The following is a 27,628-nucleotide window of genomic DNA, read 5'->3' on the forward strand; positions in this document are numbered from 1 at the left end:
GCACTCCAAAGGCAGAAGTGCGTTGCTCTGCAGAAGTGTCCTTTAGAGACAGAGATGGTAAGAGTCATCCCCAGTTTGGGACGTTCAGCAAGGTCTGGGTGGGGGTGAACACCACCAAAGACAAAGAGAATCTGCCCTATCCCCTCCCTTCAGTTCAGACACTGCTCCCTGACCCAGTCCCCGCATCCGGAGGAGTCACTGTCAGAATTAAACTACAAAGTGCAACACAGACATTCCGCAATCCCCACCACTCCAATCTGAGTCCTCTGCCTCGATCCCCTTCCACCCACCAAAACTCATCCTGCCCTAAAATCACACCCATAACCTTCCAAAATCCACACTATCCATTCAGCCCTAATCCAAACCCCACAATTCTCTCCCCACCATCCCCGAATGCTAAACCATGCCCTAACTCCCGCTATCACCCCAATCCACCCCACCGTAGTCTCAGCCCCCTGAAAAACAACCATGCCCCTAAACCCAGTCCCTCGAGCTTCTCCCAGCCTCCATCTTCCACCCTCAATTCAAGCCCCACACGCCAAAAATCTACCACTCTTGCACTTCAAAGTCTCTCACTAGCCCTCACTGACAGTAAACCTCAGCCCTACCCCCAAATCCTACAGCCCTGAACCAAAGCTTCCCCACGCCCCTCGCCTCGATCCATCCTCCTGCCTGAGTCCCCTTACCCCAAATCTCAGCCCCCTAAAATCTTACCGCCCGCTCACCCGCCAAACCCAAACTGCCCCCAGCCCCTAATGCCAGAGTCCCCTTCCTCCTCTCCCCACCTCGCACCTGGGCTGTTCCCGCCTCTACGCCCCCCCCCGCCACCCACGTTCCCCGCCCCGGCTGTCATCAGGCTGTTCCCCGCCGGCTCCTCGGGCTCTGCCCACCCAGCTACTTACCCGGCTGTGCCACCTCCCCCCTTCCCCAGCCTCTCCACAGGCTGTTCCCACCACTCGCCGCCGCCCCCTCCCCAGTCCCCCGGCTGTTCGCGCCCCAACCCGGCTGTTCCTTGACCCTCCCCCCGGGCTCTTACCGGCACAGGACTGGGAGCTGGTCCCCTTACAGTCGCGGCCGCCCGCGGGGATCGGGGTGGTACTCGGCTCAGAAGGGCCCCCTCCAGCGGAGGAGGAGATATACGGCGACTGGGTGGCGGGGTCGGCCATCTCCGCGACAGCAACGGGAGCCTCAGCGCACTAAGCGTCCGTCCCTCACGACGCGAAGATACGGACTGGACTGACACCGCGCAACGGACCTCAGTCCTCCTAGGACGGATTAGGAGGACTGCTCACTGCGCATGCCCCATTGGGGAGGGCTAAGAGGAAGGCGTACATTGCGCAAGCGCTTGTAGCTGGAGGCTGGACGGTTGGGCACCGGGCATGCGCCAGTGGAACAGAGTGGGCCTCGCAAGGCGCAGGCGCCAACGGACGCGAGGTATTCACTGCGCGGGTTGCTGCGCCTCCTGTGTTTTCGGGTTGGAAGCTGCTCATTACGCTGTGGGCAAGGGCGGAGTGCCTCACCCTTCTACGCATGCGTAATGGCTCTCTCAGCCTGAAACAAAACATATGCGCTCTGGGCACCAGAAAACCAGACTAGGGCGGGTGACGCCGCACTGAGGCCAGACAGGAGGGCGCATGCAACTCTGAATTGATTCTTTGGTTTGTGTTTAATGAGAAGGGAGAATTTTTCTTTATTTCCCTCCCCTCTTTCCCATAATTTCTCTCCTTTTCCCTTCTTCTTATTTCGTCCGTTCCCCCTTTTGTCACTTTCATTTTCTCTATTTTCCCATTCCCTCTTTTCTCTTTCAGTTTTCTTTTCACCCTCCCCTTCTCTCTCACATAAAAAAAGACATTTAAATACATTTCCTTTCAAACAGTCCCTCCCCAGAGCAGTGGGGCTGGGACTTAACACGCCACTGAGGTGCATGGGGTGGCTCCCCTCTGAGTGATTGTCACAGGCAGGCATGGCTGCGTTGGGCATACTCAGGATGGCTCAGGCTCTCTGCAGAGTTGACAGATGCCATAGCATTAGTTACAACTGGATCATCCTTTCAAACTTTTCTTCACAACCACTAGAAACTTCCTTTGTTTTATAAATGGAAACTGAGCTTTTGATGTAATCATATGACTCCAGAAGCTGCCATCCAAAAGTGCCAACAGCCCTGCATGACTGCACCAGCGCTGTGATCATTCCAGGATTGGGGCCTACATTAGCTGTGAGGATTGCTTGCTTCGGATCTGGCTGGAGCTATCTGCACTTTGCTGCTTATCAGTCTGGTTAAGATAATGTCTTTTGTTTCCTTATCACACTGATTTTACCTTTCCATTCTCTGGTTAAGGCATTGGGTCACCGCATGCCCCAAAGGACAGGCTATCAGTGCCCTTCAGGGCAAAGTGGGAGAGACTGCATTTCAGGTATTTGAATATGTGGCAGCCTTAACTTCATCCACTCTAGGTTCTGCTGATGCATCAGAAATTCCAAAAAGTAGCTGATGCATATTTGCTTTCAAACCTATTCCCAACAGGGCTGTTTCTCTTCCTGAGTGCCTACTGGAGGGAATCTTGGTTTCCACATAGAGAAATACCACATCATTCTGCTGCAGCATTACCTAAGAGATAGGATCAGAGAGGGAGTGGCTTCTAGTGCGTATAGGAACAACCCGGAGTCAGAAATTCTGAGTTCTATCTGCAGCTCTAGGAAGGGAATAGTGTCTAGTGGGCTAGAGCAAGTGGAAATAGGGAGTCAGGACTCCTGGGTTCTATTCTGAACTCTAGAAGGAGGAGGGTGTAATAAGACTTGTAGGCTCCTCAATCAGCTTCTTCTTCCTGCACTGTGTTTAGGGAACAGCAGTGTACCACGCTAGGGCATGGGGCCAGCATGGAGTATGAGGGAAGAGTGCCCCCTACTGAAGCACTCACTATGCAGCACAGTGCCCAGTAGTGCCTCACTGGGACACTGGAGTCAGCACTGACTCTGAAGGCTGCTGAGCAGCACAGATGCCACATGTAAAATTGCTGGGGAACAAATATTTTCACCAGAGAAACTTTTAGACATTTTGTAATAAATAAGTTAAAATCTTTAATTAAAGGCTGAAAGCAAAATTGTTGTTTTTTAGGACAAGAAAGTTTCATAAAAGTTGCACAAACATTTTCCATCCATTTCAAATTCACTGTCCTCTTGCAAACAGCAGAATTGCCACCCTTTCCACCCAAACATGAGAAAAGATAGTCCAGTGGTGGGGACCTGAGCCTTCATCTTGAGAGATCCATCTTCAATTTCCCATTCTGCCACAGACTTGCTGTGTGACCCTGGGGAAGTTGCTTTGTCTGTGCCTCAGTTTCTTCATTTGTAAAATAGGAATAAATAGCACTACCTTACAGCGGGGGTTGTCCATTATAGAATACGAGGTGCTCAAATACTATGGTGATGGGGGCCAGATAAATACCTTAGATTATTATAATACCTAGCTCTTCTATAGCACTTTTCATCAGTAGATCTCAAAGTGTTTTACAAAGGTCAGTATCATTATCCCCATTTTACAGATGGGGAAATTGAGGCATATGAAAGTTACGTGCTTGGCTTGCTCAGGATTACTCACCAAAGCAGAGGCAAAGCTGGGAACAGAACCCAGGCTTCCTATTTCTTAGCTAGAGAGAAACATTCAGAAATCATGCACTGGGTCTTAAAAACATCAGTTTAAAAATCAGATGTTCTGATTATAAGACAGGGTTGCCTGCAATACTGGGGGACTGGACTCAATGTCCCAGGAGTGCTTCCTTGCAGTTCTGCATTCCCATGACAAGGCAGGACAGGGACATAATTTCCCTGTGCCATTGAGACATATGTTTAACCTACTAGTTTGGAGTGTTTTATGCATCCCCTCTATGCTCAATCTGCAGGAAATGTGGCTCTCTTACAGCTCTCGGGTGTCTTACACCCCCTACCCTGGCTTTCCATAGAATATAGCAAATTAAAGGTCTTGGGGCTTATCAAGGTGTTCCATGGCCTAGGCCCAGGGCATCTCAAGGTGCCTAAAGCTCCAGAACAAAGACTGTAGTTAACAACTTGGCCTTGTTAGCACAATGCTGCTATCAGCAATAAGGGTAAAACTTGTCTGTAAAGGGGCTGGAGCTTTCTCAGGGGCTGGTAAAAGGCTGTGGAATGGACTCCCCCAGGAACTAAGGGCCATTCCAAACCTCCCCACCTTCTGCTCCAAATGCCAGGCTCATTTCTTTGACTTTGCCTTCTCTAACATAAACATGTATATACACAAGGCGGTCCAACATATTGTAGGTTTTGTCAGCCAAGCTCATTGCACGCACCAGGGCTCCTTGCATCCCTCCCTTCTCACCCCAAGATGCCTGTGTGCGACTCTCCCATTCCCCTTGATTTCAGGTTTCAGAGTAGTAGCCGTGTTAGTCTGTATTCGCAAAAAGAAAAAGAGTACTTGTGGCACCTTAGTGAGCTGTAGTTCACGAAAGCTTATGCTCAAATAAATTTGTTAGTCTCTAAGGTACCACAAGTACTCCTTTTCTTTATTTCAGGAATCCTTGCAACCTGTCCATCATCTCCCTCATGCCAGGGGCTCTCTATCCCCCCATTTTACCACACACCATACCAGTGTCTCCCATTCATGTCAGGGACTCTGTGTGGCCCACATTCCTCACATGCCAGGGACTCTGTGCCTCCTCCATTCTTCCCTTCCTGCATACTAGTGTCCCTCATTCTCCCTGCTATGCCGAGGGCTTTGTGTGGCCCCCATGCCTGCATTTAAAGCAGGCTGGGTGGCAAGGTTAACTACAGCATTTGAAGGAGCTGTTTAGAATGGCTGCAAGGTAGCTGCAATATATGAGCTAAGGGAAGGAGTCATGTATAGCTACAAGGCAAGGACAATGCACTGACTAAATTAGAAGGAAGGAACAAAGCACAGTTAGAGGAGAAAAGCCATGCACTGGCTGCAGGGCACAGGTAGCAGGGACGGGCCATGCATGGACTGCAGGGCAGGGCTCACCTGTCTTTGTGGATGATGCTCCTTTCATACAGAGCCCTCTGTGCAAAACTCCACCAGTGCCTTGTAGTCAGTCTGTGCCCCAGCCTTGCACCCCAAGGGGCCAAGCACCCTCTCTTGCTCTGAGAAGCCTGGGTGTCAGCCTGGACTCCGCTCTGAGGATGCTTTGAGTGGCATGGGGCTCAGAGCAGCACAGGTCCACAGCGTGCGACCCTAGGATGTGAAGAGTTACTCTTCCCGAGGAGGCTGCCGGGAGCCATAGGCCATGGACACCTAGGGATACCCCAGGGAAGGACAGGGGCTGGCCTACATTTCCCAGCATATACCTCCCCATGTAGTGAGAGAGCCCGCTGCGGCAGTTTTTGGGACTTGTAGTTCACAGGCGCCACAGTTTATTAAAATGTACCAGAGGGGAGTTCAAAGGGACTACATCTCCCGGCATGCCTCTCTGGACGGTCGGCTCTCTGTTTCCCCCCGCCCGCCTGGCGGTGGCCCCGCCCATCTCATCCTGGCCCTGCGGTGTGGGGTGGCGGCTCCATGTTGGTCTCTACGCGGTGGCTGCTGCAGCGAGCGGTGTCAAGCTGGAGGCGGCCGGTAATGGGGCCCCCTCCCCCCGTCTGGGTAGCCTGGGGCCCCCTATGGAGAAGGGGGTATAAGGGTCTCCTGTGGTGAGGGAGTTCCCCGTGGAGACGGCGGGTGGAGCTACGGGGTCCCCTCTGGAGCTGGGGTTCCCTACAGAGAGAGGTGGGGATATGGGGTCCCGAGAGACACGCGATCCCATGTAGAGAAAGAGGATTCCTTACATAGAGAGAAAAATGAGACCATAGTTCCCTTATAGGGAGAGGGCATATGTGGTTCCCAGAGAGGAAAAAGGGGGCTATAGGGTCCCCTATATAGAGAGAGGGGGGCAAGTCACAGGGTCCCCCATAGAGAGAGGAGGCCATAAGGTGATTATGCAGTACTAGGGAGCTGACTAGAGCAGGCACCCCAGTGTACAGAGCAGGAACTATATGTGTTTCTATAGTGTCCCCATGACCACCCTACATCATGACTTGGGCATCTCCCTGGATGAAAGGCCCCCTTTATACCAGGACAGCTAGAGTCCTTGAACCACTTTGGGATCTATATATGTATGTAACTGGGGGCCTGATTCTGCAGTGGAGCACAGAGCAGTCTTGGTTCACGTGGTCTGTTGGATACACCACTTGCTTGGGAATCAGGACTCCCTATGTTCATTTCCTGGCTCTGTCACTGTCCTGCTGGGTGACTTTAGTCAAATCACTTCCCCTCTCTGTGGCTTAGTCGTCCCCCCCCCCACCCGTAAAATGGGGAGAATGCTACTCTTCACCACCCACCCCAGTAGGGCAGGATTGTTCCCTGTAGCCATATTTCCCCCACACCCTGTTGAGGCAGGATCTTTCCCTACAGTCTTTGCCCCTGCACCCAGGAGGCAGGAACGTAAAGGGATTAGAAGGGGATGAGAAGGATGCAATGTGAGGTTATAAAGTTTGACCCTCATTTGCTTAAGGAGTATGACCTCTGGTTGATGATGGCTGTAATGTAAATGATGCTGAAAGTGCTTTGACTTCTAGTCTCGATGGGATAAAGCCATGTCTTGGCCAAGGGCTGTGATGGTACTGAAAGTGCTTTCTTCCACTGCCACATTAGGCTGGAACCCAATATCTGGGTACAAGGCTCTAAACCATGCTGCTTCATGGCCACTAAGCATCTGGGGGTCAAGTGACCCCATAACTGCTGGGTCTTCTTTCACCTTTCTCAGAATCAGTTTCTAGAGGCTATATGGGTCCTATAGCAGGGGTTCTCAAACTGGGGGTTGGGACCCCTCAGGGGGTTGCAAGATTATTACATGGGGGGTCGCGAGCTGTCAGCCTCCACCCCAAACCCTGCTTTGCATCCAACATTTATAATAGTGTTAAATATATAAAAAAGTGTTTTTAACTTATAAGGGGGGGGGTCACATCAGAGGCGTAGTATATGAAAGGGGTCACCAGTACAAAAGTTTGAGAACCACTGCCCTATAGCCTAATCCAGTGAGGAAGAAGGGATGTAGAGGAAAGATAATCCAGAGGGTGTGGTGCTAGGGAAACCTGGGTTCAAATCCCTGTTTGGCCACAGGCACCCTCAGTGACCTTGGGCAAGTCACTTATCCACTCTGTGCCTCAGCTTCCCCATCTATAAAATGGAAATAATAGCACTGTCCTGCCTCACAGGGCAGTGTGAAGATTATGAGATGCCTAAGGTAATGAGGGCTCTTTAAGTACCATAGAGAGGTAGATAGATCTTTCTGTGAGACGGTGGCAGAGGCAAGTATGATGCAGACAAGGACTGGGCAGTCTTTCCTTTCACCTAGCTCTGTTGTGGTCCTCAGTCCTGACACCCAGTCCCCCTGTGAGGTGATCGTTTACATCATAGCTAGATCCATCTCCATGTCTGTCCATCTGTCCCTACATACACCTCTCTATCATGTGTGCCAACTCCTATGCTGTCTTGAAGAGCAGTTGAGGTGAGGCATGATTAGCTGCTTATGAAACATCGGGCTGTTTTCCTAGCACTGCATTGGGAACTCGTAAGGAGCCCTTCTGCCATCCCCTGCTTACTTAATGCGAACCAGGCCTGGATTTCCTGACTGAGGGCAGGGTGGGGAGTGCAGGCTGAGTAGCTCTGTGTTTTCCACTCACTGGCAGTGGAAACTACATGCAAGTAATTTTTGGGTGTGTGTGTGTGGTGCTGCCTTTTTCCCTTTCACGGAAGTACGTATTTCAAGAGGAGATGGGGGGCGTGGAGGGACTTCAGGCCATAGCTTAACACTTAGTCATCTGTGCAGGCAGAGTTTTTGTAACTGCTTTTGAGTGAATTTAATCTTGGATGAAGGAAGCATTGCAAGAGAAGCCTGGGGCAAACCCCTCTGTATGCGTCAGTTTCCCTGCCCTGGTTAACTTCCAGTTGACCTGTGTTGAGCTACGTTTTGACACCCTTGCGTTGCATATGTGTGGCCTTGCGAGTGTGTTGAGTAGGGAAATGTTGCCCTATTGTGCAAGTGTTGTGTTGCTTTGCAGGGCCAAGGTGTGGCAAGGCAAATGTGGTGGGTTGTGAACCTTTTGTGATGTGCTGCAGAGACGTTGAGTGAGGTTGCTGTCGGACCCCACTGGACAGTGATGCAAATGCATTGTGTTGTTGTGTTAAATTGTCAAGAATGCTTTGCGTCACCAACACATTTTGTTGTGAATGCTTGGTGGTGAGTTATTTGTACTGTGGTCGTATATAGAAGTCCCAGTCATGGATCAGGACCCCATTGTGCTAGGCAGGGTATAGAAGCAGAACAAAAAGCTGATTCCTTCCCCAACGAACTTCTAGTCTAGGTGTAAAACAAGAGACAACAGGTGATACAGCCAGATGGGGAGGAGCACAAGGAAATAATGAGATAATCCAAGTCAGCATGATAGGCTGTTGTCCCAGTCCACCAACATAACTGTTGTCAAGTATTTTGTAGGTGTCATGACAAAGGAAAGTTTGAAGGAGGATAACGAGGTGGCTTTGCGGATGTTTGCACTGTGTTGCAAGTGGTTTGTACTGCAAATGTGTTGTGTTCCGAATCCTTTTTCTTGCAAACGCATTGTGCTAGTTTGCAACCAGCCTGCCTTGCTAACACCTTGAATTGCTTCTCTGGGGCTCAAGATGCCCCCTGCTGACTGAACACCTGTGGCCCTGTGTAACCAGTATGTCTCCCTGAGCATGTCACATTCTTAACACTGCTCAACTCTGGTTCCTGTGCTCAGGGGTCCTGGGCTTACATCATGGACTCTCCTAGCCCTGAGGCCCTCTCATTCCTTGCCCTTGTGACATTTTCCTCGGCACTGTGCAAATTTGATTCCAGGCTTGTTGCCTGCACTACTGACCGGAGGATGGCGCCAGCATTGGGGTGACAGGACTTTGCTGAGCATCAGAAAGGTTGTTCTTGTTTTTTCCCCATCACTGCTCAGCTGCTGACACTGGGTGAAACCTCTGAGAGAATGGTTTGAAATATTGGCTTGTGTTTATATTGTGTTGGCATTATTTGTTTATCACACAGGAAATGAGAAGGTCGTGCTTGAGAGTGTGTGGCATAATGCAGGGCCAGGATAAGCTTCCTCTTCACCCAGCTCTGCCAGTCCCCCTCAGTCTGGACCTACAGCTCCCTGCTGTCCCAGCCTTGAGCTCATCCTCTCTCCCCCACACCAGCTCTGCCAATGTCCCATAATCCTGACTTACAACCTTCCTGCTATCCTAGCCCTGGGGTCCTCACACACACAGCTCTGCCAGTGCCCCTCAATCCCAACCTGCAGCCCCGTGCTTTCCCTGTTCTGCGCTCCCCATACAGCTCTGCTGATACCCTTCAATTCTGACTTACAGCCCCCTTCTGTCCCACTGCTGGGCTCCCCACAGACAGAGCTGTCGGTGTCCCTATGTTCTGGGCTGCTTGCTCACTGGAGATGTCAGTCACACTGAATCTGTTCCTGCAAGTGGCTTTGGGACCTCTGTACTCACTTTACTTGCTGTCTGAATCACAGTTAAACCCAGGTTTCAGAGCAGCAGTCGTGTTAGTCTGTATCTCAAAAAGAACAGGAGGCCTTGTGGCACCTTAGAGACTAACCAATTTATTTGAGCTACAGCTTTTATGAGCTACAGCTCACTTCATGCATCTGATGGAGTGAGCTGTAGCTCTCTAAGGTGCCACAAGTACTCCTTTTCTTTTTAGTTAAACCCAGGTGCTCAGAGTTCTTGTGTGTTAAATTAGTATGACATTAACGGAGTCAGAAAAAGAATGCTAACTGCTCTTTTACTGCACTGGGTGGCGTAGATAAAAAGGAGCTGTGTGTGTTGTTGTTTACTATGTGCATTACAGCAGATGCTTTTCCTGAGATTGGGGCCCCATTACAGTTTGTGCATTATTAGTAGTATTATGGTAGTGCCTCAAGGCTCCAGTTGAGATTGGAAGGTCCCCATTGGGCTAGACACTGCACAACCTCCTCCCCAACTGAGATTGGAGGGGCCCGGTTATGTGGGGAGCCCCATTGGGCATGTGCTTCACAGACCCCCCGTGATCAAGATTGGGGGGGCCCCATTGGGCTGGGTGCTGCAGAGAGAAAGACAGCCAGAGATGGACCCTGCTCACAAGAGCTTGGATTCAGAGATGTTTGCCTGACCTTTCACGACCCATTGGTTCAAAGGAGGAGCAGGACCTGTTGAGGCACTGTCTCCAAAATCTGGTTTGTGACTCTTTCCCAGTCACTCTCGTCCTTGAGAAGAGCCTGGCCTGGAATCCAACAGCTTTTGAGCTAGCGGACCTGGTCAGGGTTTGGCTTCCCTAGACATCTGTGGATGCCAGCAAGATGTTTGGGTCTTTCACTGGCCTTAACCACTGAGGCACTAGCTGGTCTAGGAAAGACTTGATCTGGGCAAAACCAGTCCCTCCTGCAGGCAAGATTTCAGGTTAGACGATTCCAGTTGGTTCCCAGATGGGATCTTCTCTCTTCCCCAAGGGAAGAACACAGAGCAATGGCATGTGCTGTTATTAAACGAAACCCCTCCCAAAACAATCCACTCCACTACATGAGAAATTCTCCCTGCCCCCAGGGAGAGGATAAACCACATGTGACACATGTCAGTCATGTGGGGCTTAATTCACAGATACTAGAGTGATGATGGCAGGGTAAGAACCTGTACAAAATAGAATGGAGCGGGAGGGAAAAGCAGCTGAGGATGGAGCCAGCTGGGGAGAAGGGACCGTCCCATGCATGAGAACCCCTTTTGCTAACCATCACCTCCACGCTGCCCCGATCCCCTGGTGAGATCCTGAACTGGACTAGCTGCAGATCAAAGCTCCCTTTTCTAAATTCTGGAACTAACCAGCAACATTGTGATCAAAGCATGGGGTAGCTGGGTGCTTATGTCTTAGGGCGAGCCACTCCCCTCTCTCTCTGCCTCTGTTGTTGAAAGAGGATCATTCCATACAGGGAAGGGGGGTTGGCATGGATGCCTGCAAAGTGCTTTGATGGTGAAGAGCCAAGGAAAGTGGAAAGTTTTATCCAGAGGTATAGATTGGGTGTTAGAGTCGCTCAGGGACTAGAGTCCTGGTCTCCCCACTTCCTTTCTCCAATACTTTTGCCCCTCAGATCTCTTTCCAGTCCAATCCTAACCTATGGATAATCATCTGAACACAAGCTTCCAGTGCAATGCTGTGGCCAAAAAGGCTAATGAGAATCTTGGATATATAGACACGGGAATCTCGTATAGGTGTAAGGAGGTTCTGTCTGTATTTGGCACTGGTGCGACCGCTGCTGGAATGCTGTGTCCAGTTCTGGTGCCCACAATTCAAGAAGGTTGTTGATAAAATTGGTACAGAGAAGAGCCACGAGAAAGATTAAAAGATCAGAAAAACATGGTTATAGTGTAGACTCAAGGACCTCAATCTGTTTATCTTAAAGAGAAAGTTAAGGGGTGACTTAATCACTGTCTAAAAGTACCTGCATGGGAAATGGCATTGTTGTAGCTGTGTTGGTCCCAGGATATTAGAGAGATAAGATAGGGAGATAATTTCTTTTATTGGACCAGTTTGTAGCTCTTTGTAGCTTGAAAGCTTCTCTCTTTCACCAACGGAAGCTGGTCCAATAAAAGAGATTACCTCACCTGCCTTGTCTCTCTTCATGGGCAACCAGACTTTGATAGTGGGCTCTTTAATCCAGCAGGCAAAGGTCTAAAAAGACCCACTGGCTGGAAATTGAAATTGGGATTAGAAATAAGGTGCAAATCGACTAGTGAGGGGACTTGACCATTGGAACAACTTCACAAGGCCTGTGGTGGATTCTCCATCGCTGGGAATGTTTAAATCAAGGCTGGATGTGTTTCTAACAGATCTGCTGTAGTTCAAACAGGAATTAATTTAGGGCTGGCCTATGTTATATAGGACGTCAGGCTAGATGATCACAGTGGGCCCTTCTGGCCTTAGAATCTATGAATGCACCTGGCCCCATTTGGTGCCCAAACCCGCCTCACATGATGAGGCAAAGGGTCAGACCCTTGGCTGGCACCAGTCAGATGGCGAGTGGGCTGTGCTCATTTACCCCAGCTGAGGAACCAGCCCAAGGCAGCTCTCTCATGGCAGCATTACACTTTCTGGCATATTTATCAATCACACTAATTTCATTCAACTGGAAGTTCTTTGGGGCAGGGGCTGTCTCTTAGTTCTGTGTTTGGACAGGGCCTGACCCCACGGGGTCCTGGTCCATGTCAAGCTCTTGCCATCCAAAATGATACTTTGTGTAACTCCACCACATTAGCAAGGTTCTCATCAGCATCATGGTAAAATCCCTCTCTGTGGAATTTGCTGCATGAGGCTGTGCTAAGATAACTGCTTCCCTGTGGCCCTGGCCAACAGAGAGCCATTGTGGTACAAAGCAGCTGCCTAAAAACAACACTCTTTCCTCCACGCCCCAATGTTCATTCATTAGTAAGCCCATTTTGCAGGTGGGGAATTGGAGGTACAGAAGGAGGAAGTGACCTGCTCCAGGTCGCATGGGGAGTCTGCCGCAGAGGCAGGAATAGAACCCAGATCTCCCGAGCCACCAGGGCCTTAACTTCTAACCCAGCACTAACCCAGGCTCAGGGTATCTGTTCACTGCCATTGGCCTGGATGATCGGCACCCACGTTGGCCTAACCCAGGCGTGAGCAGCTACGCTGCAGCACCATATCTTTGTTACTCTGTCCTCACTGGTGCTGCACTTTCCTGTGTGTGTGACTAGGACTTCTGAGGACATATCCCATAGTTCTTTGTGCTGCAGTATGATGAGCTGCTCTGTGATTCTTTCCCAGTGAATTGTGGGAGAACATGTCTGTCCTGGGGACATGGGGAATTGTGGGAAGGCACGGGAGGACTATCAACCTGCAAGTGATTTTGCCAGCATCCTCACTGCAAAGTGGGCTGGTTACCAGCCTGAGTGAAAGCAGAATCTGGGCTGTAATCCACCCCCGAGCTGGGCTACTAAATTTGGGGGAGAGGGTTTTGTATGTGGATGGGAGAGGCGTTGGGATAACACCCAGGTAAGGAGCCTGGCAGTGAAGACCTACTCTGAGGACAGGGTACAACCGCAGCAAGAGAGCACCAACTTCCACCTGCTTGAGCCAATTACTCTGACAGAAAGTCTCCCAGACTGGCACATGTTCCTTGGGCTGTAGGGGTGCGTATTCAAGGCTCTGACTGGTGGCCAGGCCACTCTCTGAACTAATCCTGCCCCTGCAGCCCCAATGGGTTCAGGGGCGTGACTGGCAACAGGGTGCCGCTCGGTAAAGACTGCAGCAAATATAACCCAGCCCCATCTTGCTCTCCAGACATTTCTGGTTTTAAGCCTTTCCTGTCCTGAGAAAGGAGCAGATGATCCAAGCTCACTCTCACCAGCTGGGACTGCCTTGGGACATCCCTCCCTTGGCTGTGTCCTGCCCCTTTGTGTTGTGGGTTGCCCTGAAAATGGGGAGGGGATGGGGTTGTCATCTCTGGTGCAGTGTTGACATGGAGTATGGTAACCTCAGCCCTTATGAACTCCTGGCGTGTGTGTGGTGGGGAAGCAGCCAGGCTTGTGATGGGAGCTCTGGCCCTTGGGGCTTTATATGGTATCCCTGGTGCCACGAGTTGCTGCTGGGCTTGGGTTTTATCATCCAAGATGCTGAGTGCCCCCCAGGCAGCAGGACTGGGGCTCAACTTGTATGTAGCCAGGTAGTTGAGCGTTCCCTGATCAGCTTGATGCGGAAAGTACAGGCCCCAGTTTAGGAGAGGAGGGCCCTGTAGCCACACAAGTGCATCTCTTCAGACTCTCCCAGGCCTTGGGAACAGGAGACAGTCACAATCCCTTCCGTCGCGAAGGTGGAACTAAACCCTCCAGGTCTGTGTTCAGGAAAGGAAAACAAGAAGCTTTACACCCTAACCCCACCCTTGTGCTTGGGGGATTTCTGATGTGTAGATCAGCCCAAGGCTGTGGTCCCCAGCTGTACAGAGAGGAATATAGGAATAGTCGTATTGGATCATCCCCATGGGCCTATCTAGCCTCATATTCCATCTCTGATCAGCATGAAATGCTTCAGAGAAAAGTGCAAAAAAAACCCCTGAAGCAGCCGGATGTGGGATAATCTAAACCCCTGTCTGGAAGATTGTTCCCAAGCCCCACCTCCCCTAGGGCATTTCCTAAGAAGCCCCCCAAGCAATGTATTTGTGCCCACAGGTGGGGACACCATGGGGCGAGGGAAGCCTGGGCCAGTGCAGATTGTCTTGGTGCACAAAAAAGCCCACTCCTTTGAGCTGGACGAGAAGGCGCTGAGCGGGGTGCTACTGCAGGAATCTATCCGGGACATGGACGTGGTGGTGGTGTCGGTAGCTGGGGCCTTCCGGAAAGGGAAATCTTTCCTGCTGGACTTCATGCTGCGTTACATGCACACTCAGGTAAGCTCTGTTCCCATGATGCCCTGCTGCTGCATTACATGTACACTTGGATGAGGCACTGCCCCCTTCCCACAGTGCTTTGTCTCCAGCTGACCCAGCCTTGTTCTCAGCTGAGAATCCACCCCTCTTGCTTGTTCTGCAGAAGGAAGGCGGCACGTCCAACTGGCTGGGGCAAGAGGATGAGCCCCTGATGGGGTTTTCGTGGCGTGGGGGCTCAGACCCCGAGACCACTGGGATCCAGATCTGGAGTGAGGTGTTCACCGTGGAAAAGCAAGATGGGAAAAAGGTAAGGGCAGGGAATGGGGTGGGAGGATGGGGGTGGGGAGTGTGTCTGGTTGGGTGGGGGGAGCGTGCATGGGGGGATGCTGCACCTTTGTGAGTATGATGCACAGATATGGCTGCACCCCCAGGCTTGCAACATTATGGAAGATATTTCACAGATCCTGGCGGGCAGCCAGCCTCTGATCTGCAGCCAGACCTCTCCTCTGCCTGCTTTGGTTTGGCCCCCTGCCGTTTGCTGCAGGCTGATGCAGCTACACACTGAATCTGCAGGAGGGTGCGACCTGGGCCAGGATGGCATTGGGTCAGCAAGTGGATCCATGTGCCATGCTAGGGGAAGGGCTACTGTTAGTAGCTGTTGGTGCACCAGGGGCGGGGGGTGTGTAGGTCTGGGTGATCCCATCTTAATGCTAAGCCTGGTGACCTGTGGAAGGGGCAGGCCATACTGATGGTGCCCCGCATGCCCTTGCTTGGATGCCGTCTCCCCACTTGGGAGGGTAGCATTATCCCCACATAATGAGCCGGAGCTGGGCACTCCCTGGGTTCCAGCATGGGGATGTTTTGGTGTGCTTTTTCTCTGGTTTCATCTGGCCCACACCCTTCTGTCCCAATCTGTGCCCCTCTCCCCCAGGTGGCAGTGGTTCTGATGGACACCCAGGGCGCCTTCGACAGCCAGTCGACCGTCAAGGACTGTGCCACCATCTTTGCCCTCAGCACCATGACCAGCTCCATCCAGGTGGGCCCGGCAGAGTGGAATGCCCTGGGGTTCGACAAGGGGAACCATTCGTAGCCTGGAGGTGCCTGGTGTGCGGCCCTGCGTCTTGGTGTCATCAGGCCATGGGGCTGCGCACAAGGGCTGCCATCTCCCAGCCCTTAGGGGAACTGTGCAGATGGTCACCTCATAGCTTGGGACCTTAAGCGGTGCAGTGGGGGCTCTGAGCATGGCGTGTGGCTGGGAGAGCTCTGCTCCCTCTGAATAGAGTGGGTGGCGTCCCACCTTGCTCCGGGCTGGTGAGATTTCGGGAACTTGCTGAGATTTCAGGGTGGGAGTTTGGGAGCCAGGAGCTTTAACAAGACACAGTGTGCTTGGCTGGGTGATGCGGGAATAGCCTTAGGGCTGGGGGTTCTCGCTTACAAGAAGAGGCCAAAGAAAGTGACATGGAGATGGCTGGGAAGGGGAGAGATGTGGACACCATGCTAGGATACCAGCACCAAGACTGGGGAGCTCAGTGGCAGCATCCCTATCTGATTGTCTGGCAGGATGGCAGGGGAGGTTTGAATCTCAGCTCTGCGGCTTCCCTGAAGGGGGCTTGACATTAACAGCACCTTCTTTCCTTGCAGATCTATAACCTATCCCAGAACATCCAGGAGGACGACCTGCAGCAGCTTCAGGTAATGGGGGGAGGGCCTTGTAACATGAGGATGTGGCAGGGAGGTTAAACGCAGAACTGAGGGCCAGAGGAGCTTCCCCAGACAGCTGGGGTGACCCAGAAACAGTTCTTTGAGCTGCAGCACCTGACTGGCTTTGGTAGGCCTGGCTGGGGTGTAGGTGAGGCAGGGCTCTTACTTAGCCTGGAGTTGCTAGGTACATGGCGCCTGGCACTGGCTGCATCTCCATCTGGAGCGCCAAGAGGGTAATGCCAGCTCCAAGCTGGCTGTCTGGGGCAGCAGGGTAAGATCTGTCTCTGCAGATATGGGATGCTGGATCCAAAACGGCCAGTTCAATCCATGATGTATAAACAGGGGAGCAGTGAGTCGGAGCAGGGAAGGGATTTTACCTCTGAATACATCATTGGTGAGACCAATACTGGAGTAGTGTGTGCAGTTCTGGGGTGCACTTTTTTAAAAAGCATGTTGAAAAACTGGAGAGGTTGCAGAAAAGAGCCAGAGAAATGATCAGAGGGCTGGAGAAGCGCCTGACAGTGAGAGACCTAAGAAGCTCAATCTGTTTAGGTTCTCAAAAAGAAAATCAAGAGGTGACTTGATCACGGTGTACAAGTAACTTCACGGGGAGAAAATCCCAGGTACTAAATGGCTCTTTAACCTAGTGGGGAAAGGCGGAACAAGAACTGATGGCGGGAAGTTAAAGCCAGGCACATTCACATTAGAAGTAAGGCACCAGTGTTTCACTGTGGGGGCGATTTTCCTTTGGAACAAACTCCCAAGAAAAGTGGTGATGTCTCCAAATCCAGACTGGAGGCCTTTCAGGAAGAAGCTTTAGCCCAGTGGTCACCAACTGGTCAATTGCGATCTCCGGTGGTGTAGCGGGGCTGCCGCTAAGGCCCTGGGGAGGGCAGGGGGCAGTGGTCTCAGCGCACTGCTCCTGCCAGCAAGCTCTGCCTCTGCAGCTGCCATTGGAGCTGCGGGGGCGGTGCCTGCAGAGGGGGCAGCGTGTGGAGCCATATGCCCCCTGCCCCCCTCCCAGGGGCTGCAGGGACGCATTGGTCCCTTCCTGGAACGGCATGGGCCATAGGGCTGGGCAGGCAGGAAGCCTGCCTTAGCCTGCCCACAGTAAGTGCCACCTGGCGAGAGGCTGCACCCCAGCCCTGAGCCCCCTCCTGGAGCCAGCACCCCATACCTCCGCCTGCACACCAGCCCTGAGCCCCCTCCCACAGCCAGCACCCCAAACCACCCCCTGCACCCCAACACTATGCCCCAGCCCAGAGCCTCCTCCTGCACCCAAACTCCCTCCCAGAGCTTTCACCCCCTCCTGCACCCCAACTCCGTCCCAGGCTCAGCCCGGAACCCCCTTCCACACTGCAAAAGCCTTGGCACCAGCCCAGAGCCTGCACCCCCTCTCAAACCCCAACCCCGTGCCCCAGCCTGGTGAAAGTGAGTGAGGGTGGAGGGGGAGTGAGCAGGGCAGGGCTTTGGGGAAGGGGCAGGGCCTCGGGGAAAGGGCAGGGTAGATCCTGGGTTGCCGTTAAATTCAAAAAGTGATCTTGGGGGTAAAAAGGTTGGATTTGACTAAAACAGTAGTCTCCAAGTTTCTGGGCTACAGTACTGGGGGGAATGGTGACATTATCTGGCCTGTGTTATACAGAAGGTCAGACTAGATGATCTAATGGTTTCTTCTGGCCTTAAAATCTATGACTCTGTGTTGACCCATGGTATGTGTTTGTGCATGTGGCTTTGTATGTCTGATGCGTTCCCTGTGATCACCTTCCCTGCCCACTCCAGCTGTGACAGCCTTGTCTTGTCCCTTAACCACTGGTGTCTCTGCTTTCTCAGCTCTTCACAGAGTATGGGCGCCTAGCCATGGACGAGATCTTCCTCAAACCATTCCAGGTACACCCTGCGGCCCAGCCTGACCCCATGTCCCAACTCGGCATGCCCTAAGGGGCAAATGAGCACACAGGCCAGGTGGGGGAGCTCCTGGCTATGCAGTCCTGTGTGGGGAACTGGGTTAGGCCAGGGCTCCAGGTATCCAGACGTACCTGAGTGCAGGTATCCAGGGGTGTTGCTCCTTGGGCAGAGGTTTTTGATCGTTACCCACAATCCAGCAAGGCACTGGATTGGAGCGTGACTGCTTTAGCCTACTTGTTGTGTTATGGAGCTGTTGGTAGTCCAGATACAAACACTTGACCTCTGGATTTAAGCATGAGTCTCTGCTCCCTGAATAGGTGCAGCTGCAGACTGTGCACTAGAGGGGCCCAGTTACTCCTGTCTGAGGCTCTGTTGTCTGTAGTTCTCCATGGTCTCCTCTCTCCAGGGAGTGTCATCCCTCCTCTCCCAGGCCGTGGAGATTCACATGGATTACTGCTTCTGGTGGGGAGTCTTTTTCATCCCAGTCTCAGGCTGAGCAGCTGGAGAAAATACAATGCTGGGCCTACTTTCCCTCTGCTCTAGCTTCTGGCTATGCCCCCTTTCCCGCAGCTGTCTGTAAGGAACACCTGTCCCCTTCTCAGCTATATCTGATTAGTGAACAGGGCTGGCTGACTATAGGACCTGGACCTTAAAGGGGCAGGACACCCTGTTATAGAGGGATTGGTGGTGCTAACCAGCCTCAAAGCACCAGTGGTTCCAGTCCCCTCTAGCAGGTGTCTGTTAAATGAATTTGGGGGGTCACAACCCACTTCCCATCACAAACGCTGATGGAGCATGGAGACTGAATTCCCATCTCCCCCTAGGGGGACACGACTGGGGCAGGGGTGGGGAAGCTGTATCTGTGACTTAGGCTTCCCAGGCAATAAGCACACACATGAATCCCATTCTCCCCAGCTCTGAGGCCTCACAACCCCCACCCCTCACTGAAGCAAAGCCCTGTGTGATATCTAGGTGTCCATCCCTGCTGTGAATCAGTTCTGCCCCCTATAGAGGGACCAGGAGGTGGTGCCCCCTGCTGTCACCCTGTTCTGTCACTGTTGGCTAGTACAGTCCCAAGCTGGTGGCACAGAGCAAGCACGTCCCCTAAGCCCATGGCTGACCCCCCCCCCCCATGACCTGCCTTCCCATCTCAGACCCTGATGTTCCTGGTCCGGGACTGGAGCTTCCCTTATGAGTACCCCTATGGCCTGGAGGGGGGAAAGAACTTCCTGGAGAAGCGGCTGGAGGTAAGGACTGGCCGGGAAAGCCACATTGGCTGCAAATCATGAAAGAGGGTTGGTGTTTGGTCCGAGTGGGTGAACATGCTTGGGGCATCACTCAGTTGAGGGCCATTTGCAGCCCAGAGCTTTGAGCGTGTGATGTAACTCACCTGCCCTCCAGAAAGTGGGGCCTGGCCTCCTGCCCTGAGACTGGCTTGTCCCATGGGCCTGTCTCAAGCCATGCCCCACAGGAGTCCTTGACTCTGTTGATTCCATCCCTTCAAATGTTGCTTCTGCTTTATCCCTTGGCTTTTGGGCCTTGGCACCTCGCTTGTGGGCCCTGCAGGATGGCTGAGAGCTGAAGTCAGCAGGGTTGCATGGAGGGGAGGGGCGGGGGGGATAAATCTGTGCCAAGTTTAGCCCTTTATTCCTGTGGCCTGATCCCCTCTCCCCCGCACCCCCCCGGCTTCCATCTTCACAGCAGAGTGGTTCAGCAGCACCCCCTTGGGAAGCTATTAGTGGCTGCGTCAGAGGGGATGTTCTCCTGCACACCTCAGCCTTGGCACTGATCTAGGTTGTCCAGCAAGGCAGGGCAGGATCTTTGAGTCTAGCTCATAATCCCCCAGACAGCCCTTGCTGGCAACAGGGTGGGAGGACTCCTTCCCCTAACACAAGGGTGTGGCTAGCTGGGATGACTGATGGCATGCGGGAGATGTTGGTCTGCTGGTAGGTGAAGACCCATCAGCATGAGGAGATCCAGAACGTCCGCAGGCACATCCACTCCTGTTTCACCAATGTCAACTGCTTCCTCCTACCGCACCCAGGGCTCAAGGTGGCCACTAGCCCCGGCTTTGATGGACGACTGAAAGGTAGGCCAGGCGCAGAATTGACTCCGCTCCTACTGCAATCCAGAATGGATAACGCAGCTCCCCTTGCATGGACCCAGTCTAGCCTGTTTCTAACCGGGGCACTGTGGGGGTTGACAGGACTTAGGCCACAACCACTGGGAGCTGGAGCCCAGCCTCCAGGATCTGCAGGCTCAGCGCTGGGGAATCTGCATTTACTTAATTATGATCCCTTGCAGACTGGTTTTTAAAAGGGGAATTTTAAGATGATGAAGCCCCATCTGACTGCAAAAAATGTACTCTGCTCAGGTTACAAGTTGAGCTGGGTAAATAACGGATTTTTCATTGGCTGTTCTGAAAAAAAGGGGAAAAAACTAAAAAATTTCTGAAAGTTTTGGTGAACCAAAAAGTAAAAAAAAAAAATTCATTTGGGGTCGATCATTTTGATTTTTGTGCTCCCCCCCAATTAAAATGTTTAAATATCAAACACAAAGTCATTTTGAAGTGAAAATTGGTTTTGTTTTTTTTGTCTTAAACAATTTGCCACAGTGGACACAAATTCATCAGATGTTTCTGTCAACTCAGATCTGCCTTTTTCGCTGAAAGAAGTTGTGTCAGAAAATTTTGCCCAGCTCTAGTTAAAAATAGTGATTATATTGAATTGTGATCACGCCTAGAAGCCCTAGTCATGGGCTAGGACCCATGGTGCCAGGTGCTGTGCAAACAGAACAAAAACCTGGTCCCTGCCCCAAACAGCTTACAGTCTAAGACAAGAGACAACAGCTGGATACAGCCAGATGGGGGAGCACAAGGAAACCATTATACAGCCCCAGGCAGCATGATGGGCAGTGTTCTTAGTGCAGCAGTGACCTAACTGTTGTCAAGGTTTTTGTAGGCCTCCCATCAGAGGAGAGTTTTGAGGAGGCATTTGAAGGCGGACAGTGAGGTAGCTTTGAGGGTGTTTGTGAGTGTGTGATGGGCAGCATGGGAGGAAGCACAAGCGGACATTTCTGAAAATGTAACAAGTGGGTGATGCAGGCTCCCTGTAAGTCACTTAGCTGCTCTGTGCCTCAGTTTCCACATCCGTACAATGGAAATAATAGTGCAGCCCTCTTTCATAGCAGGGTTGTGAGGATAAAACATCACAGATTGGGAGATTAGCTCAGATATTAGTGATGGGGGCCAGATAATTACCTATGAGATCTGAGCTCAGACTAGGTTTCAGTCTCACCGAATTTCCTTTAATTGATGGGGTGTTTTAACTCCTGTCATATTTGTTAGGGGGCTGGGCATGATTCAGCACTCTTCTGGAGTTAGCCACCAGCCTGGGAGACTGGACTTTGAGTCCCAGCTCTTCCACAGACTCTGTGTGATGTCGGGGTGAGTCACATCCCCTCTCTGCACCATCTGGGAAGTGAGGCTGTTTCACAGGGGGCATTGGAGGAGAAATTCAGGCATTCTGATGCAAGTATATATATGCTAGTTTCTTGACATGTCTCATTCCTTCCCGCCTGAGCCCAGACATTGCTGCCGAGTTTAAGGAGCAACTCCAGCAGCTCATCCCAATTGTGCTGGACCGTGGCCAGTTGTTGGAGAAGGAGATCAATGGTTCCAAGGTCACCTGCCGAGGCCTGCTGGAGTATTTCAAGGTGGGCAGAATCCAGGATGAATGTATAAATGTAGCTGTTCTGATGCATTGCCTTTCCCGAGCCAGTAGGTGACAGCAACACTAAAGCCTCTGGCCAGCAGCCTTTGCAAACAGCTGGTTGGCAGTCAGGATTTCCATCCTGCAGGGAATTCCAACATTTGGGCATTTTTAATTTTTTTTCTGCAAATTGGAACAAAAAGCCAAAATTTTCAGCCAACTGAAAATGGACATATTTTAATTGGAGACCCTGGAAGCGTTTTGATAAGGTAAAACATTTCTTTTTTACTTGATCATTTGGATTCTTTTCATTTAGACTTTTACAATTAATATTTTAATATAATATCTCATGTTTATTGTAATTAGCATTGTATATTATGTATAATATATATTTTACATTATATTAACATACATAACTATCCATTATATATATTAAATATTTCAACATAATGTAATTATATGTAACATATACTAAATATAATATACATGTTACGTTACATTAGAACATTTGTAATATACAGTATATAACGTGTACAGATACATTATATACGTGTGCCTTAATATAAAAGTCCAAACAAAATGATCAAGTAAAAATGAAATGTGTTTGTTCTCTTTCGTTGAAATGAGCAGTGACATAAGTTTTGAAATCTTCCCGTCAAACTCTATAGAAATCACCACCCTCCTGCGAAAAGTTTTTGATTTTGAAGAAACTTTTTTGATGGAAGTCTGTTGTGTTGCAAAATCGGTGACTAGCTGTGGTTACAAACCTTTCCTGCTTCAAGAAGCGAGGGGAGTTGGGGGAAACTTCCCCCTGGGGACAGGTTACCCCATCACTGCAGGGATCCTGGCAAATTTCTGATGCTGCCCCTATCAGAGGCAGGATCCCAGAGTGGATGGTCCAGTGATCTGATCTGGGCTGGCTCTGTTCCTGTGATGAAGGTTCCTGGGGCAGACACTAAGAGATGAACGGGCACGGCCTATGGTTTCCTGTTGTGGGGTATGCGAGGTTGGAGCACTTACCTCGTATTGGGGAGACCTGAGTTCAAGACCCTGCTCCACCACAAATGTCCCAGGTGACCTTGGGCAAGTCACTTAGCCTCTCCGTACCTTGTGTTCCCTATGTGTAAAATGAGGAAAATAGCACTGCCCTGTCTCACAGGGGTGTAGTGGGAATAAATACATTAAAGATTGTGCTGGGAGCCAAAGAAGTGCCTAGCCTAGACCTCCTAGCTCTATACCTTGCTTTCATTGCTGTCACTGTCTCCCTCCCAGGCTTATATTAAGATCTACCAAGGAGAGGACCTGCCTCACCCCAAATCCATGCTCCAGGTGAGTTTGTTTGATTGGGGTAGCCAGAGCCAAGGGGAGGGGGCCAGTGAGTGGACCCTGAGGCCTCTTCTGACTCTGGCCTTTGGGTAGGAATGGCAGTGAGTGCTTCCCTGCGATGAGCTGAGCAGCATGCACCGAAGGTCAGCTGCCTTCCCCTGTCTCTGAAGGCTCCAGGGGCTGCGTCCCTCTGGAGGGCTGGAAGTGACTCCCATACAGAAAGTGAGCACTCCTAGCCCCTGCTGGCCCAGAGACATCTTTCCCAGGGCAGGCAGCATAAATCCAGCCCTGCTTGCCCCTGGTGTCAGTTCTCGCCTGGAAGATGCATCCTGCTTATCAGCCCATGCTGTGGGTCAAAACTACCCGCTGGGTGCCAGAGGGTGCTGTTGGTGGAGACCAAAGGGGGAAAGGGTTAAGTCTGACTGCTAATGCAATCCAACTCCCTAGTGACAGCAGATGGAACTGCACCCTGCAGTCTGTACCAGCCCCAGTACCTCCTAGAGGCAGCAGGCAGTACTGCACCCAGCAGGGCTGCAGCAGCTCCAGCACCCCCATAGGCATCAGGTGGTACTGCACGATGCCATTGGCAGTGCTGATCAGTGGCTTGCTTTTGCCTTCTCTCTGCAGGCCACCGCGGAAGCCAATAACTTAGCAGCTGTGGCCTCTGCCAAGGACATGTATTACAACAAGATGGAGCAGGTGCGTGAGTCTTGTGGGCTGGCGTCCGTTGGGCAGCCAAGATCGGTGTCCGCATCGTCCAACCATATATTCCGCTTCCCACACATGCTGGATGTCGGGTTCCGCCTGAGCCCCCGGTGGGCCTGCTTATTATCAGCAGGACTTGTAAAGATATTGTTAGAGGCTGGAAGGAGAACCCCAGAGTCCTGACGCCCCGGCCCTCTGCTCTAATGCACAAGACCCTACTCCCATCGTAGAGCTGGGGATAGAACCCAGTTGTCCTGACTCCATCCCTCTGGTCCCTGCAGTTGCTGGTGAGCTTGGGGGAGGGTGGGGGCGGGGCACATACTGCAGTCAGGGATATTCTGAACTCTCATAGGTTCCGTTTGGGCACAGAGATGCAACCTCCCATATGATGCTCCCTTCCCCCCCAGATGTGCGGGGGCGATAAACCCTACATCTCCCCGGAGATCCTGGAGGAGAAGCACCAGCAGCACCGTGTGTCAGCCCTGGAGCACTTCCAGAAGATCAAGAAGATGGGGGGGAAGGAGTTCAGCCAGCGCTACGAGGCGGAGCTGGAGAAGGAGATGGGTGAGCTCTTTGAGCACTTCGCCAAGCACAACAAGAGCAAGAACATCTTCAGCACCTTCCGCACGCCGGCCGTCATCTTCAGCGCCATCGTGGCCCTCTACTTGGGCTCGGGCCTCACTGGCTTCATGGGGCTGGATGTGGCTGCCCAGCTCTGCAACTGTGTGGTGGGGCTGCTGCTGATTGCCCTGCTGGCTTGGGGTTACATCCGTTACTCAGGCCAGTACCGGGACCTGGGCGTGGTCATCGACACCACCGCCGACTTCGTCTTGGAGCAGGTGGGCAGCACTTGGGGGGGGGGGGGAGCGGGCACTGGGTAGGCATGGCAGGGGGACACAAGAGATGGGAGATGCGGGTTGGAGTAGGGGATGCCTGGGATGAGGCAGACTAGGCCCAGTTGGCATGGGTGGTATGGTGTATGGGACAGGGGGTAGTAACTGTTTAAAGGGAAGGTGGAATTGGCAAGCCCGGGTACTGGCTGGTCCTTAGGGACTGATAAAGCTCAACCCCACTGATAATGTGGCGACGGTGAAGTGTGGCTGAGGCACTGCAGGGTGCAGTACTGCCTGCTGCCCCGGTGGGGCTGGGCCGGAGTTGCAGAGACCTTTCCCGCACCGGGAACGTGACCACCCTTCACCTCTGACCTCCCCCAGAGCAGGGAAAATAGGAATTTGGCTCACGCACGCAGCAGCCGTTTCACCCATTAGCCCAAGGCGTAGTGGGACTTTCCAGCCACCCCCACCAACCAACCTCTTTCCTGCACCTTTTCTCCAGGCCACTTCCCGCATGGGCAACACCACCCAGGCCGCTGTAGCTGACACATCGGGTGCAAGGGCTCCGCCTGACAAGAAAACCCAGTGAAGCTTTCATGCCAAGGCTGAGCTGGGGCTTCACAAAGTCCTGTGCTGCTGGCTGCTGCTGGCTGCAAGTGGCTCCAGGCCTGCAGATCTCGACTTCTCTCTCTTTTCATTCCTGTTTCTTTCCCCCTTCATCTTTCCTTCGCTTCCCCCCTTCTTTTTTTTGTTTTTGTTTTTGCACTTTAAAAAAAAAAAGACCAACTGCAGCTTTAACCTCCTACCTGTACCAGCCAGTGCCTTGTCACCGGGATGGGGCATCCTCCCCACCAGACTCGCATTCCTGCTCCTGGGAGCAGCCCCTGGACTAGAGACCACATCTGGATCCCAGCTCCTTAATGGTTACTTCTCATCACATGGGATCAGCTCCCCTTCAGCAGCGGGCGTGGGCAGGTGCTGTTGTACATTGCTAGGTTTCCCCCTCACTTCCTGCTCCGACCTGGGAGGTGCAGACGCCTTGGTGTCTTCCCTCCAGCCCAGCGGAAGGGATGGATCCTCAAGGCCTGAGCAGAGTAACCGTCACTGTTCCTCATTTCCCCTCCCTGCCCCTTGTGCCTTGGTAGAACTGAACTGTGTCGTTGGGCCTCATGGAGGAGAGGGGAACCTCCCTCAACCAGCTGCTGCCTTAGGGTGGGGTGGGAATGGTACCAAAAAATACAGAGACACCCCCACCCTTCCCCGTGCCAGAGAGAGCCTTCAACCCCCAGCATGCTGCCCAGCCCTAGCTAACATTGGCCAAGGGCCAGCGAGCCCTATGATGTGATTCTGGTGCTGTGCTGCCAGCCAGCCTGGGCTCCTTAGGCAGGGCCAACACTGCTTCTAGAAGTGCAACCCACCCGTGGGCCCCTGCCTGCATTGAGAGAGACTCCTAGCCTGTGTCTCCAGTGTGGACCAACATGGTCTATTCAATTTCCAGCCACACTTTCCCCCGTCCAGTGTTAACGCTCCTCACCACCACCATTGCTTTCGGCTTTGGGGCAAAACGGGGCTTTCTGCTCATGGAAGATATGCCCAGAGGCTCCTTTGTGCTGACAAACCCAGTCCTAACTGGCAGCTGTGTGGCTCGGTCCCGCGTGGGGTACCAGTTAAAATGCAGTTTTGCCCACGTGGGGGTGGATGGCCTACTTAGCGCCACATGGGAGCTCCCTTTGCTAATGTCTCTTGCTGAGTGACCTTAGCCAAAGGGCCTTAGCCTTTTTGAGTAGGGAGCTTTTGCTATTGGGGCATCACACTGCAAAATCCTTAGCCTCTTATTGGATTGTCTGGTTTCCCCTCGCCGGGACCTCCGACACCATTCGTCAGTCAAGCAGGTCACGGCCTCCCCTCTCCACTGCTGTCTGGCTGGGGTCAGTTGGGCAGTGCCAGGATCTGTGATCCGAACCAGGGGACCAGACGCCACCCATTCCCTGCCCAGTCTGACCCCAGCCCCTCCAACCGCCCCAGCCCTGAAGCACTCTCACATTCCTGCTCATGTAAAGCACAAGAATAAAGCTCATTCCATTTTGTGATCACAGCGCCTCATTTTGGGGGGAGATCGGGGCACATTATTTCCTTGGGAGGCTGAACCCTGGTTAACCCCCCCCCTTGCTTCCCAAGCCTTGTTCTGCTGGAGATTTCCTTGGCTTATCAAAATCCTCATCAGTGTTCTGCCTCCATTGTGGGGCCTGGATTGGTGTTGCAGGCATCTGTTTGTGGGAGAGGTAGAACTGCCTTAGCTTCCTTTGAAATTCCCCAGCCCAGGAGCCATCTATGCTTCTGGTCACGTTAATATTGCCCATTTCAAGCCTACTATCTGCCCCCTTCTCCCTCTCTAGCCATTCCCTGGTGCCTCAGGCTGGTTCCAGCCGGGCATCCCCCTGAAGATGCCCTTCCAACTGGCCCCCTGTGATTTCAAGCCTCAAGAGAAGGGACAAGTACATTGTGGGGGGGTGAAATCTGCAAAGGCTTTGAAGAAGGTTGGAGTGAAATTTAGCTAAAATGGACCAACTGGCATCAAGATTCTTTTGGGGTGGATGGATGATTATGCTGGTCAGATTTTCCCCCATTGTGCTCGCTTTGGAAAATTCCTGTCCCAGTGTAAGAATTACCTGTGGCTTCAAACTGGTCACATGAAAAGCTTTCGGGGGGGCGGGAGTGCCTTCTCCAGACGTTAAAAGAAAAGCCACTGTTCTCTGAGAGTGTACCAATAAAGCCAGGCCCCTTCAGTTCTTAGCTCTGCAATGTCATCTTTCAGTTTCCAGTAAGGCCTGTCAGGACATCACATGACCAGCTCTGTGTTACTTCTTTCAGCAAAGGTGCAGTGTGGTGAGGCCACGGTGTCAAGCTAATGCTTGCTTCTATTCATACAGTTGCAGCTGAGCACCTCGTAAACAGCAGATTTTATCTTAGTGG

The 27,628-nt window shown here is 52.1% G+C and overlaps 2 protein-coding genes across 4 annotated transcripts in view; one reads left to right on the top strand and one right to left on the bottom strand.

Moving 5' to 3' along the window:
* Positions 1-5,263, bottom strand: part of RTN3 (reticulon 3) — a gene marked incomplete at its 5' end in the record, with an annotated part of 40,019 nt that extends 34,756 nt beyond the window's left edge. Inside the window, one exon of one of the 2 annotated variants that reach the window (XM_084633211.1) lies at positions 5,012-5,263. In XM_084633211.1, the coding sequence (XP_084489337.1) occupies positions 5,012-5,039 (28 nt within the window). Of the gene's footprint in view, positions 1-1,036; positions 1,167-5,011 lie in introns of those variants that run through there. The other variant, XM_084633212.1, reaches the window with a different exon arrangement.
* ATL3 (atlastin GTPase 3) lies at positions 1,300-26,745 on the top strand. Of its 2 annotated transcripts, none has more exons than XM_084633214.1 (13): positions 1,300-1,434; positions 14,279-14,496; positions 14,639-14,782; positions 15,407-15,511; positions 16,117-16,167; positions 18,007-18,063; positions 19,236-19,328; positions 20,032-20,170; positions 21,668-21,795; positions 23,064-23,120; positions 23,745-23,816; positions 24,230-24,661; positions 25,158-26,745. In XM_084633214.1, exons 1-13 carry the CDS (start codon positions 1,380-1,382, stop codon positions 25,242-25,244), a joined length of 1,638 nt encoding a protein of 545 aa, XP_084489340.1. In that variant the 5' UTR covers positions 1,300-1,379; the 3' UTR covers positions 25,245-26,745. The 2 variants fall into 2 exon arrangements, with proteins under 2 accessions (XP_084489340.1, XP_084489339.1); XM_084633213.1 differs by lacking the exon at positions 1,300-1,434 and adding an exon at positions 5,473-5,602.
* The last annotated feature ends 883 nt before the right edge of the window (positions 26,746-27,628 follow it).

This window comes from Lepidochelys olivacea (genome assembly GCF_965140295.1).
Source record: "Lepidochelys olivacea isolate rLepOli2 genome assembly, chromosome: 7".
Classification (NCBI taxonomy): Eukaryota; Metazoa; Chordata; order Testudines; family Cheloniidae; genus Lepidochelys; species Lepidochelys olivacea.

Excerpts from the sequence above, each read along its gene's own strand:
- ATL3 (XM_084633214.1), top strand. The coding sequence starts at position 1,380 with ATGCGCCAGTGGAACAGAGTGGGCCTCGCAAGGCGCAGGCGCCAACGG. Across the intron at positions 16,168-18,006 it reads ACGACCTGCAGCAGCTTCAG|CTCTTCACAGAGTATGGGCG; the intron begins GTAATGGGGGGA and ends CTGCTTTCTCAG. Across the intron at positions 23,121-23,744 it reads ACCCCAAATCCATGCTCCAG|GCCACCGCGGAAGCCAATAA; the intron begins GTGAGTTTGTTT and ends TTCTCTCTGCAG.